The sequence below is a fragment of the Alnus glutinosa genome, chromosome 13 (genome assembly GCF_958979055.1).
Source record: "Alnus glutinosa chromosome 13, dhAlnGlut1.1, whole genome shotgun sequence".
Classification (NCBI taxonomy): domain Eukaryota; kingdom Viridiplantae; phylum Streptophyta; class Magnoliopsida; order Fagales; family Betulaceae; genus Alnus; species Alnus glutinosa.
Window position 1 is genome coordinate 6,764,930 of NC_084898.1, and position 13,479 is coordinate 6,778,408.

Sequence of the window (13,479 nt, forward strand, 5' to 3'; positions counted from 1 at the left end):
CTAGAGCCCTTCCACGACCAATTTCCTTTCTTTTTTTTTTGGTAAGTAATTCGAAGAAGCCCTTGATTTGAAGGGTGCTTTCCTAAATGATCACTATTTTGTATAGAAAGAGCTATTGAGAAATGATCTGCAAAGTGTATATGCTCATATAAAAGGCATCAATCATGTTATAGGAATTGCACAACCCAGAAAAAAAAAAAAAAAAAAAAAAAAAAAAAAAAAAGAAAAAAAAAAAAAAAAGAAAGAAAGAAAGATGCCAAACCCAAATAAGCATATTCTAGGCTTGGACATTGGTGGACTTGAGATCAACCACCAATTCAGTTGTTACATAAAACGTGGCCAAACATTCGGAAACAAGTATTGAACAGCACACGTGTTCTTTCTCTCTTCTTTTCTTTTCCCTTGTCGGCAATGAGTACCGGAGTTCGTATTTACCGACACATTAAAGCATCTAATCTAGGTAAATCAGTGCAATTATCCCGAAGCCGGTGCCATTCTAGCTGATTTCTTCCAGTGAAGAGCAGCCATGAACAATCCACAAACAATTTCAGATGGCAAGGATTGCCTTGCGATCTGATATTGCTACATTGAGATGGAAAATGTGATCCGGAATCATAACACAACCCACATAAATTAACGTACCAGTCGAGCCAAGAGTGGTAGAGCCCAGCGAAACATGCTAATTGTGTAAAGCTCATTTTCGTCGTCTGTTTGTGACCAATTCTGGATTGCCTTTCCTCATCATGGAGGCAAATTCATCGTAATTAATTCTTCCATCCTGCAAAAGAATTTGGGAGTTGTGAAAAGATCAAGAAATTTTTTTATAAGCAACTGAGATATGATTAAAAGCGAAAAGCAAAACCCAAGTACCCAGGAAATATACAAGAGAAACACTTAACTAGAAAGAGAGAAAAAGAACAAAAAAATCATGAAAACTAAGCACATGAAGAGAGCTAAACATAGTTGTCAAAAAATAAAGATTACTAAACAAAAAACACTTAAGCTCTACTACCGTCCTCGAAACATCTATCATTTCTTTCCTTTCAAAGACATCACAGAATGCAAGAAGACACAATCTTCCACACAGCAGCTGATAAGAAGGAGAAATAGCGATTAAGGTTCCGACATCCTAGCTATCAATTAGGATAATTAGGGTTTCCAGTGATTTAGGATCCACCTAAGGCAGGCGGCTAGAGACAGTTGGCGCCAAGACTGGGTTTCCAAATCCGGCTTTCTCCCCTAACGGCTACTTTCCTTTCTACTTCCTTCTCAGCCTATTTCAATATGGCAAGCCAATAAATCTTATTTCATTCCTTGTAGTGTTATTCCCTTCCTTGTTTACGCATCAAATTATCCTGTAAATGTAACCCTAGTCTACAAACTGGGTATCAATGATTTATCAATAACAAGTTCCTTTTGAGCCCTAATTTTGGGTTCTTATCATTATGGTATCAGAGCTCCTCTGATCCGGTGTATGGTTCATACACGCAAGCAAAAACAGCAAAGGATGGATTCGGATCATCTCACCCGCTTCATGGAGCGAACGGAGCAACACATGAAAGAAATGACGGAAGCCATGGCCGCCATCAACCAGAAGTGTGATCGGCTGTCCACCAGTGTGCAACGAATGGAAGCCGAGTCCAGCAATGGAAGAACCACCGGGGGTGTCCAAGGTGGGGCTCCACCGCCTCCCCCACACAACCATGAGCCCGAATACAACTCCGGTACCGGGCCCAACCATGAGCAGCGACGTGGTGACAACTCCATCCACACCCGGGCCCTACGCCTCGATTTTCCTCGCTTTGATGGTAGCGATCCGGTGGGATGGCTCTACAGGGCAGAGCAATTCTTCGAGTACCACCAAACCCAGGCTCTCCAACAGATTCGTATTGCTTCTTTTCATTTGGAAGGGGACGCCCTGCAGTGGTATCGGTGGGCAACAACCGCCAACCCCATGGCCACATGGCCGGAATTCGCCAAGGCCCTCTTAACCCGTTTCGGGCCAACAGAATATGACGACTCTGCGGAAGCTCTGGCAAAACTGCAACAGATGGGTAGTATTCGAGAGTACCAGACCGAGTTTGAGAAGCTAGCCACTCAGGTCCCGGGCTTGAGCGAGCCGTTCTTGATCAGCTGTTTCATCGGTGGGTTGAAAGAAGACATTCGACTAAACGTTAAAATGTTTAGACCCACGTCCCTCACCTCGACCATCGGCCTCGCCTGGTTACAAGAGGAGAGGCAGAACCGCAAGCCACCACACAAACAATCCATCAAGCCAACCCATTCCGTGGCCCCGGCTGTTCCGAAGAATCCACCGGTCAAACGATTGACCCCTGCGGAAGCTGCTGAAAGGCGGCGCAAGAACCTGTGCTACAATTGTGATGAGCGTTGGGAAGCTGGACACAGGTGCAAACAGAAGGTGTTGTTCCTCATCGAAGGTGATGACACGACGACAGAGGATGCCGAAGACGTGTTTGAGGACGCTGAACCAGCAGAAGTATTGAAGATATCGATGGCAGCCCTGGCGGGGGAAACGACTCCACGAACCATGCGCGTTACGCTGTACATCAAGCGACAACCACTCACAGCATTGATCGACTCAGGGAGCACGCACAACTTCCTGCATCCTCGAGTGGTGCGACACCTTCTCTGCCAAGTTGATGTTAATGCAATACTAGAGGTCCGGATTGCAGACGGGGGCAAGCTGAGAAGCACCGGTTGTTGCCCAGATGTTCGGGTGACATTACAACAACTATCCTTTTCGGCTGACTTCTATATCTTGTCGCTCGGAGGGTGTGACATGGTGCTGGGCGCTCAGTGGCTCCGCACCCTAGGGCCCATCCTATGGGATTTCTCGGATTTGAGTATGGAATTCACAGTGGAGAAACAGAGGTACAGGGTGATGGGCAACCAACTCAAGCCGGTCCACGAAGTAGGAATCCGTTCCATGGAGCAAGTCTGGAAAAAGGAGAGCCCGGCAAAAAGCCTACTAATCCAACCGAGATGGGTCTCGGACACTGAGTGCCAGACCATCACTGCTGCGGGCCATCCGGCCGCACCTCAATTGCATCAACTACTGGACCGGTTCAGCCACCTCTTTGCGGAGCCCGTGACGCTGCCCCCACGGCGCTCACATGACCATCAAATACCGGTATTGCCGAATTGTGCTCCCACCAACGTGCGCCCCTATCGGTATGCCCACGTGCAGAAGGATGAAATTGAACGAACAGTCAAGGCGCTACTCGAGACTGGGCTAATTCGGCCTAGCCACAGCCCCTATTCTTCCCCAGTCCTGCTAGTGCGCAAGAAGGACAGCACTTGGCGCATGTGCGTGGATTACCGAGCGCTCAATCAAGTCACGGTCAAGGATAAGTTCCCTATCCCAGTGATAGACGAGCTTCTAGATGAATTACATGGTGCACGCTACTTCTCTAAACTCGATCTACGTTCCGACTACCATCAAATTCGAGTACATGAAGCGGATGTTGAAAAAACGGCCTTCCGGACACATGATGGTCACTACGAATTCTTGGTCATGCCGTTCGGCCTCACCAATGCACCATCGACCTTTCAACATTTGATGAACGAGGTATTTCGCCCATTCTTACGCAAGTTCATTTTGGTTTTTCTAGATGATATTCTGGTTTACAGTCCGACCCTGGAGACCCACCTTCAACATCTGGAGACGACTTTGTTGCAATTGCAACAACACCAGCTTTTCATCAAACGTTCCAAGTGTGCGTTCGGGGTGGAACAGGTGGAGTATCTCGGCCATATCATTTCCAAGGAAGGAGTTGCAGCGGACCCCGCCAAAATCAGTAGCATGCTTGATTGGCCCATTCCAAAAATGGTCACGGGATTGCGCGGGTTCCTTGGCCTCACGGGGTACTACCGGAAATTTGTTCGGGATTATGGGAAGATTTGCAGGCCTCTCACCGCCCTGCTCAAGAAGGGGAATTTTGTTTGGACTGCAGAAGCTGAGGAAGCGTTCAACGCTCTTAAGAAGGCCATGACCACCACCCCCGTCCTCGCCTTGCCGGATTTCACTCAGCCCTTCGTGGTCGAAAGTGATGCTTGCGGAACTGGTATTGGCGCTGTCTTAATGCAATCAAACCGACCTATTGCATTCACAAGCAAGGCATTAGCACCGCGCCACCTTGGGCTTTCCACCTACGAGAAGGAGATGACGGCAATCATCCATGCGGTTACAAAATCGCGTACGTATCTCGTGGGCCGCCACTTCATCATCAAGACCGACCATCAAAGCCTTAAGCATTTCTTGGATGCCCGGGCCACGACCCCAGCACAGCAAAAGTGGCTCACCAAACTTCTCGGATACGATTACACCATCTCATACAAAAGAGGGATCGACAATCGGGTGGCGGATGCCCTATCCCGCCAGCAAGAGGAATCTGTCTCCCTCTCTGCCATCTCTTATATCCACTTGGATTGGCTGGACCGGATGAAGGAGGACTTGAAGAAGGATCCTTGGATACAGGCCAAAATCAGTAAGTTGCAACACGATCACTTTATGGCTAAACACTATTTTGTGCAGGACGGGCTATTGCAATACGATCGTCGCATCGTCATCAGCCCGAACTCTCCATGGCGTACTGTTATCCTTGATGAGCTACACACCAGTCCGGCCGCAGGCCACTCCGGCTACCAAAAAACGGTGCAGCGCGTGAACAAGCTCTTCTATTGGCCCCATATGCGGCCAGATATCCGCACCTACATTGCGGAGTGTGAGGTCTGTCAACGACACAAGTACGAGACCCTGTCCCCAGCCGGTCTACTACAACCCCTACCGGTGCCTGATTACATTTGGTCCGAACTATCCATGGACTTTATTGATGCTCTCCCTAATTCTCGTGGCTACACCGTGATCATGGTGGTTGTAGATAGACTCTCTAAGGCAGCCCACTTTGTGGCCCTCAAACACCCTTACACGGCGACATCCGTGGCAAGAGCCTTCATGGACAACATTATCAAATTTCATGGCCTTCCGAAGTCAATCGTGTCCGACCGCGACCGGATTTTCACTAGCAAATTCTGGCAGGAGCTCTTCCAAATGCAAGGTACTAAACTTAAACTAAGTTCTGGGTACCACCCCCAAACCGATGGGCAAACGGAAGTAGTTAACCGCTGTCTCGAGACATATCTACGGTGCTTCGTTAGTACGCAACCCAAGCAGTGGGTCCAATGGCTATCATGGGCAGAATATTGGTATAACACCACCTACCACACTGCGACGAAGATGACCCCATTCGAAGTAGTTTACGGGCGACCTCCTCCGCCCATGGTAGGTTATGAAATCGGCACCACCACGGTAGCCCAAGTGGATGAGACATTATCTGCCCGGGACTGCATACTTCGGACACTCAAGCAGCATCTAACTGAGGCTCAGAACCGCATGAAGCAGCAAGAGGATCAACACCGCACGGAACGTGAATTTGCTGTCGGTGATTTGGTGTTCCTCCGCCTCCAGCCGTATCGTCAGAGTACAATTGCTACCCACCGATCCATGAAGTTGGCTCCTCGGTTTTATAGCCCATTTCGCATCCTTAACCGCATCGGCAAGGTTGCGTATCGTCTGGAGCTTCCAGCAGGCTCGGCTGTCCACCCGGTGTTTCATGTTTCTTGCCTCAAGAAGGTCATCGGACGTACCAGCGTTCCAGCTCAGGATCTGCCCACCTTTGATGATCAAGGAACATTGCAAGTCTCACCATCCCGCATCCTGGATCGGCGCCACATCCGCAAGAAAGGCCGCACAATCACTCAGGTGCTCGTCCAATGGACCACCTTACCCCCAGAGGATGCCACGTGGGAGGAGGCTCATTCCCTCCAGGAACGTTTTCCTAACTTCCAACCTTGAGGACAAGGTTGATCTCAAGGGGGTGGGAATGATAAGAAGGAGAAATAGCGATTAAGGTTCCGACATCCTAGCTATCAATTAGGATAATTAGGGTTTCCAGTGATTTAGGATCCACCTAAGGCAGGCGGCTAGAGACAGTTGGCGCCAAGACTGGGTTTCCAAATCCGGCTTTCTCCCCTAACGGCTACTTTCCTTTCTACTTCCTTCTCAGCCTATTTCAATATGGCAAGCCAATAAATCTTATTTCATTCCTTGTAGTGTTATTCCCTTCCTTGTTTACGCATCAAATTATCCTATAAATGTAACCCTAGTCTACAAACTGGGTATCAATGATTTATCAATAACAAGTTCCTTTTGAGCCCTAATTTTGGGTTCTTATCAGCAGCACTCTAAGTGCTACCAACAATCCCCATCCAACAAGCAAACAAGTCTACTACTCGTCCAGGCATAACCAAAGACAACCCAAAATGATTGAAGAAAGCATTCCATAAGGTATAAGCAACCTCACAATGAAGAAAAAGAAGATCCACGGACTCTCACTCCCTCCCTCCCTCCCCAACAAGCAAACAAGTCTACTACTCGTCTAGAAATAACCCAAGATAGTCCAAAATGACTGAAAAAAGCATTCCAAAGGCACAAGCAACCTCATCACGAAGAAAAAGAAGATCCACAGATTCACTCCCTCCCTCCCCCCCTCCCCAACAAGCAAACAAGTCTACTACTCGTCTAGGCATAACTCAAGACAGCCCAAAATGACTGAAGAAAGCATACCATAAGGCACAAGCAACCTCACAACGAAGAAAAAGAAGATTCACGGACTCTCCCTCCCTCCCTAACAAGCAAACAACAAGTCTACTACTCGTCTAGGCATAACCCAAGACAGCCCAAAATGACTGAAGATAGCATTCCATAAGGCACAAGCAACCTCACAATGAAAAAAAATGATCCCCTCCTCCCTCCTATTCCATAAGTGATGCATGTCAACATCTTCTCCTTCTGTATGCTCCCTAGGGCTAACGTGGTTGTTTAGTGAGTTGTTTCTATAAGATCAAGAAATATAGATATGGAAATCTATATTTTGATGGGACAGAATGTAAAATCAAGAAAGGAGTGTCTTGAGAAATGATGGTGTGCTGTTATGAAATGGAACAGGTCTGGAGAGTCGGAATGTTTTTATGACAAGGAATTTAATCTTCTTGCACTTTAAAATTTTGAAATCTCCTATCGATGCATTACTTTGGAAAATAATAATCACTAACATAATAAATCATGTGCTTTTCTGAACTTAAATCAACCATGATTTTTTTTTGAAATAAATGTCGAAATAAATCAGGAATCAAAGGATTTTTTTTTTTTTTTTTTTTTTTTTTTTTTTTTTTTGCCTCTTTCAGGAAAATGATAGACAAAGAAAGTGTATTTGGAAAAAGACAAAGAAGAAAGGAGGAAGAAACATACATTGTCTGTGTCAACTTCAGCAATGATCTCCCTAATCGTTTTTTCGTCCCCCATATTATACTTCTTAAGGGCATGCTCTAACTCTTCCATTGTAATGTACCTAAAATGAGAAGCAAGAAACACAACCAAAGATAAATTACCTAAGAATTGAAAAACTTTGATAAGTACAGTTTTAATAAAAGAAAAAGATAAAGGCTGGTTACCCGCTCTCGTCCTTGTCAAAATACTGGAATGCTTTGTATAGGTGGTCCTCTCTATCCACTCTATTAATGTGCATAGTAGCTGATATAAACTCGATGTAATCAATAGTCCCATTTCCATCCACATCAGCCTGGAAAAAGTAAAAGCTTATGACTATATTTGCAGAGCCAGAAACTGATTCATCAAAATGATGAGACTTGCACATGCATTTAATATTTAGGCAGACAAAAGAGGAAAAATAAATAAATAATAATAATAATAATAATAATAAAATAAAAAATAAAAAAAAAAAGCTCTGAAAATAGAATATACATTAACAGCTGTTTTCTTTTCTTGTTTATAGGTTCATGAATGGTTACAATTGTGGGATACATGAAATGAAGATATTTTCAACAGTTTTTTATGATCCCATATGCTGGTGAATCAAGAATTATGCCCCAGAAATGAACATAATTAAAATTAGGAAGCAAAGATGGGAATGAGTTTCCAAGGTAAGGATACACCAGGAAATATGTTTCATTTGTGAAAGCTAGACAGAGCACTAATGGGAAACAATAAAGTCGGCTTGAATGATTTTAGTCAAAAAAAAAACTAAAATTGGTAAAGTAAGTGATTCATTCCATCTTGAAGGTGCCACACGACAGGAGCAATGAGATATGGATATGGATCCAAGTCCAAGTTATAAGAAAAACATAAATAACCTGGGATTTGACAAAACATAGACAGTGGATTGCAAAAATTGAATACTGTCGCAGGCCCAAATATTTGGTTAAGGCATCAAAGGTCATCAGGAAATGAACTTAGAGGAGAATGAGTTGCATAACAACTTCATTCAACAAAATATACTTCTCCATGTTATGAATTCATAAGTCAGTTCTTAATCCTACTGGTTTCCAGTTTCTGTGCAAAGATCAGTAGCTAGGACTCAAGAATGTTATCCACAACAGTGGCCCAAAAGTTGCAAAGCTTGGACTTCATCTTAAATGATAATGGCCAAGGCTCTAAGAGGATAACAATCTCCCTAAGTGGGTGTTTCTCTTTTGTACTCCCAACTATACTTAGGTTGCACCCCTTTGCGCTTTTAATAAGATTGATTTACTTATCAAAAATTTCTGAAGGAACAAGGTAAATAAATTGAAAGCACCATTAAGCTCAGGCAGAGCAGAAAATAAAGAAGACCAAAGATATTACCGCTTCCATCAATTGCTTCACTTCAGACTCAGAAAGCTTAGTACCCAGTTTTGGAAGACCAGCTTTCAACTCTTCAAAAGTGATTGTTCCACTGTTGTCTGTATCCATAGATTTGAACATCTCCTTCATGCCCATGATTTCTTCTTCAGAAAGATTTTCTGCAATTACCTGAAGAAAAGAGAGAAATTGTGACATAATGAAAGACTGGATGATGATATCTTCGTTTCTTCTTTTTCTCTTTTTTTCCCCTCTAAGTGGAAATCTTTCACTCTGATTGGCAGGAACTAGATGCTCATGCTCTCAGGCATTCTTCTTCTTGATAAATTTTATCAGCTTGCTAGGGTTCAAAGAAAAACTGGATTTTCATTGGGAATGGTCTTATAAAAGCCTTCTTTTATATACTTCTCTGAATTTCTCTTTAAAATACAAAACATCTTGTTCCTCTTTGTTTTTAGTCAACTTATTGATGAGGTTGCTAGTTTTTTCTTCTTGTTTTAATAAAAAAGAAGCTACTGATGACTATGATGATCATAAGAGATGTTCTCACCTTTAGAGCAACTTTTTTGAGCTTGTTCATTGCCCTGAATTGTTTTATTCTGGTTAAAACAGCAATATCAAGAGGCTTATCAGATGCATCCCCATCTTCTCTCATCCATGGATGACCTGCATTGCATTTTCGGTGGTAAGTAAGGGATATAGAGTGAGAAGCCAGGACAGACAAATGAATGAATTCTTTTTCCTTTTTTTCAATTTTTCCTTGTCTCCACTTTTCTTGTTGGCTAGAAAAATGCTTGTGTGTACTCTATATGGCATACACCTTGGTGTAGCCTTAGAATTTGAGAAGACATGATAAATTTCCTTCCTCAACCCTAGTCCATGTCTAGACACTCTTTTCATAACTGAAACTTACTAAGGACTTGAGCTGCTGACAGACGTTCCTTAGGATCAGCTCGTAGCATCCTCTTCACAAGATCTTTGGCGCTACTGGATATGGATGGCCAAGGATCAGATGTGAAATCAATATGTCCTCGAAGAACAGCATCAAAAATACCTTGTTCATTCTCTGCATATGAAACAGAAGTAAGCCACCAAGCACTGTTTACAAACTGAAATCCCAAAATGGATAGTAAATCTGAAATCTGTCATAATGGATGAATCCAGAACCCTCTGCGTTGAATATTTACTTATCACTCTTTACCAATTAGTTCGCCAATGATGCACTCCACCAATGGAGCAAAAAACTTGGGAGCATAAAAAACATCTTGTTTCGGGTTTTGTCTTGCTCATTTAAGGATAATAGCCATACCTCCCCAGAAAGGTGGTACCCCACTAAGTAGAATGTAAAGTATCACCCCAGCACTCCAAATATCCGCTTCAGCTCCATAATTCCGGCGCAGCACCTCAGGAGCTACATAATATGCACTTCCAACAAGATCTTTAAATACATCTCCTGCATACACATACACACACACACATAAAACCTCAAAATAAGCATGAAAATAAAATTACATTGATGTCCAGACTTCAAAGCACATAATTCAAAAAAAAAAAAAATGACTGCCAATATTGAAACCAAAAAGTAATTTTATCCACTGCAAATAGCTACATTTGGTCTTGTGGATTTCATGATCAAGGAAACACTAACCACATCTACACATATATATTAAAAAGACTGGTCGAACATACAATTGAAACTCCTTAGAGTCATTTATATAGCTCAATCTTACCTATTACACGACCAATATGGGATTTCACACATACATGCCTGCTTAATCTACTCATCCAATGTGGGGTTTAATTTTCACAATCCAATAGCGTTTCTATTTCAAGCATACCAACAGAGCCAACCAAATCTTTAGGATTTCAAAAATGCATCAAACTTGATCTCATCATTAATGATCCACATCAAGGTATAAGCACAATTACTCTTCATTATAACTGCTATTGAATAAAACACTGAATTTTGATGACATATTCATCACGACAACCATCACCGATCCCAAATTTTTCGGTTTTATTTGATTATTGCAAACGACACACAATATTTACAAATTTAGGATCCATTTGTTTCGATGTAAAACATTTTCAATTGAAAATATTTTCTAAGAAAACTCTATATTTTCCAATATTTGGCTGTCACCTTGAAAACATTCTGTTATTTGGTTGGCACTGGAAAACATTTTCTGCAAGTGGGATGGCTCCGGTAGGGGTTGATGTGGCGGAAGAGGATGTGGTGTATGGGGTGTGCCATGGAGTGGATGTTTGCCAGGAGGAGAGGTCTTTAAAGAAAAAAGCTATGGATGGAAATTGTTTTCCACCTTTGAAAAAAAATGTAAAAATTTTACGGAAAACAAATAGGTGTTTTACTGTTGATCTAAAATATTTTACGGTTTTTCTCAAAAAAAAATATATATATTTTACGGTTCACCAAGTTTTCTAAGGGCAACCAACATCGAAAAATGCGGAAAATATTTGACGAAAAGCATTTTGTCGGAACAAACAAGCCTTAGTAAATTAAACATCCCTAATACCAGATTGAAGTTACTTAATCCTTATTTATTAATTTCTCACTCAAAACTTCAAATTTTCTTCCCCATTTTCCTGCATTTTTTCAGCAACCGTTGACATCGTATCCGCAAAACCAAACAATCAGATTCCACGAATCACACACCTTGCTTGAAAAACACAGAGGCCGAAATCCGTGACCTCGAGCGGCAAACCCTCTTCTTAACAAGATTCAAGTTATCTACCCGATCCTGACTAATTTCTAACTCAAAACTTCAATTTTTCTTCCCCTTTTTTCCCGCATTTTCTTAGCGACCAAACACATCATATCCGAAAAAGCCAAACGAAATCACATTCAACGAAACTAACACACACCTGGCTTGAAGAACACGGAGAGACCGAAATCCGTGGCCTTGAGCGGCGAATCCTCGTCTTTGCTCAGGAGCAAGAAATTCTCCGGCTTAAGGTCCCGATGTATCACTCCCATGGAGTGGCAGTTGTGCACGACGGTGAAGATCTGGCGGCAGACTATGGCTGCGGCGCGCTCGGAGTAGTGACCTCGGGCGATGATACGGTCAAAGAGCTCGCCGCCGGCGCAGAGCTCCATGACGAGGTTGACGGAGTGGCGGTCCTCGAATGCGCCCTTGAGCTCGACGATGTTGCGGTGGCCCGTGAGGTGGTGCATGATCTGGACCTCCCGCCGGACGTCTTCGATATCGTCGCGGTTGACGAGCTTGCGGGTGGCGATTGACTTGCACGCGAACTGCTCGCGCGTGCGCTTGTGGGTGACCAGGTAGGTCACGCCGAACTGGCCGCGGCCGAGCTCGCGGCCGAAGGTGTAGGTAGACCGGACGTCCTCGATGGGCCGGCCCAACACGCGGCCCAGCGGAGGAGGCGTTTGGGAAGGTTTGGACGTTGTGGGGAGGATCTTGATATCATTATTGGCCGGATCGTCTGATCGGGTGGCGGTGGTAGTGGTAGTGGAGGAGGTAGTGTCTGAAGGTAGTTGGGTTCGGGCGGAGGGGTAGCCACTGCAGTTGCCCATTTGGGGGTGTTTTGGTCAATATGGAGTCAGAGTCGAAGAGCTAGGAAGATCCTCTCAATGTCAATGTCTGTGGGTGTGTTGGGAAGGTGGAGTTGAAAGCGGGTCCTTAGCTGATGCTTGAGCCCTGATTGGTGGTTGAGGTTGAAAACTTGAAACGACTAAAATGGGCTTCGACGGATCGTAGGAGTAAGGTACGTTTGGAATTGATATTTTGAAAACAATAAATGCGATTTTAAATAAAATTGTAAACATAAATTATTTGATAACTACATTTTTTTAATTTCAATTTGAAAAACACAAGATAAGAAAATACTTTTTTTTAAAACACAAAATTTTAAAAATTAATTTATCATTTTAAATATTAAACTATAATTTTATCGGATACTTAATAATACTTTTAAAAATTATTTTTTTAAATCGCATTTTATTGGCCCTATGTATTCAAAATTTACATAAATTCACATACTTTAAAGAGAAAAAACTTCTGTCTCGAACAAATAAGTGGACCCAATGAATCCGAATTTTCAGTAATATCTTGTTTGAAAACAACTAATAGCGGCATGTTTGTTTGCTATTTTGGAAATAAAAACATAATCTTGATCCATTAAGGTTTTTGAATTTAAATATTATTTTAATTCATTGTGTTAATTATGAGGTTTAACTTGGTGAGATAAAATTTAAAAAAATTAAATAAAATATAATTTATTTTTGAAAAAAATGTAAAATATTATTTTACATTTTTTTCGAACAAACACACCAAACTTAAAAAAATAAAAAAAAAATAAAAAAAAAAAGAAGAAAAAAGTACAAACAATTAGCTGTTGTTTCGGAAAACACGTGCTGGAAAGTTCTCCAACTTACGTGCACGGTGAAGATAAGAATCCCTGAGTTCACGGGTTCGAGTCTTCACCGTCACCTAATTTTTCTACCTTCCTTCTCTGCCTCGTTCAATCCTAAATTGATCTGCTTCAGAGAATCAGAAGGAGCTCACCAATACTCCTGCTCATTTCTTGTTCCTCAATTTCTCCGCCTATTCTCTTTCTCTCTCTATTTTTATAAATTCGCACCCTTTCGCTTTCTCTATGCATTGCAACCTCTCTATGTCTCTGTCTTCCTATGTTGTCGATTTTTTTAGGAAAATGATAGATTTATAATAATACTACAACAAGTGCACAACACCCCCTCACATGGGGGTAGAGTCCAGTGT

General features: G+C 42.7%; 1 protein-coding gene across 1 annotated transcript; it reads right to left on the bottom strand.

Moving 5' to 3' along the window:
- Positions 1-269: 269 nt before the first annotated feature.
- On the bottom strand, positions 270-12,401 carry LOC133854033 (calcium-dependent protein kinase 1-like). The gene is made up of 8 exons (XM_062290058.1): positions 11,603-12,401; positions 10,029-10,172; positions 9,633-9,785; positions 9,270-9,385; positions 8,723-8,890; positions 7,534-7,661; positions 7,331-7,430; positions 270-778 (listed from the first exon to the last, which is right to left on the bottom strand). Exons 1-8 carry the CDS (start codon positions 12,270-12,272, stop codon positions 695-697), a joined length of 1,563 nt encoding a protein of 520 aa, XP_062146042.1. The 5' UTR covers positions 12,273-12,401; the 3' UTR covers positions 270-694.
- Between the last annotated feature and the right edge of the window lie 1,078 nt (positions 12,402-13,479).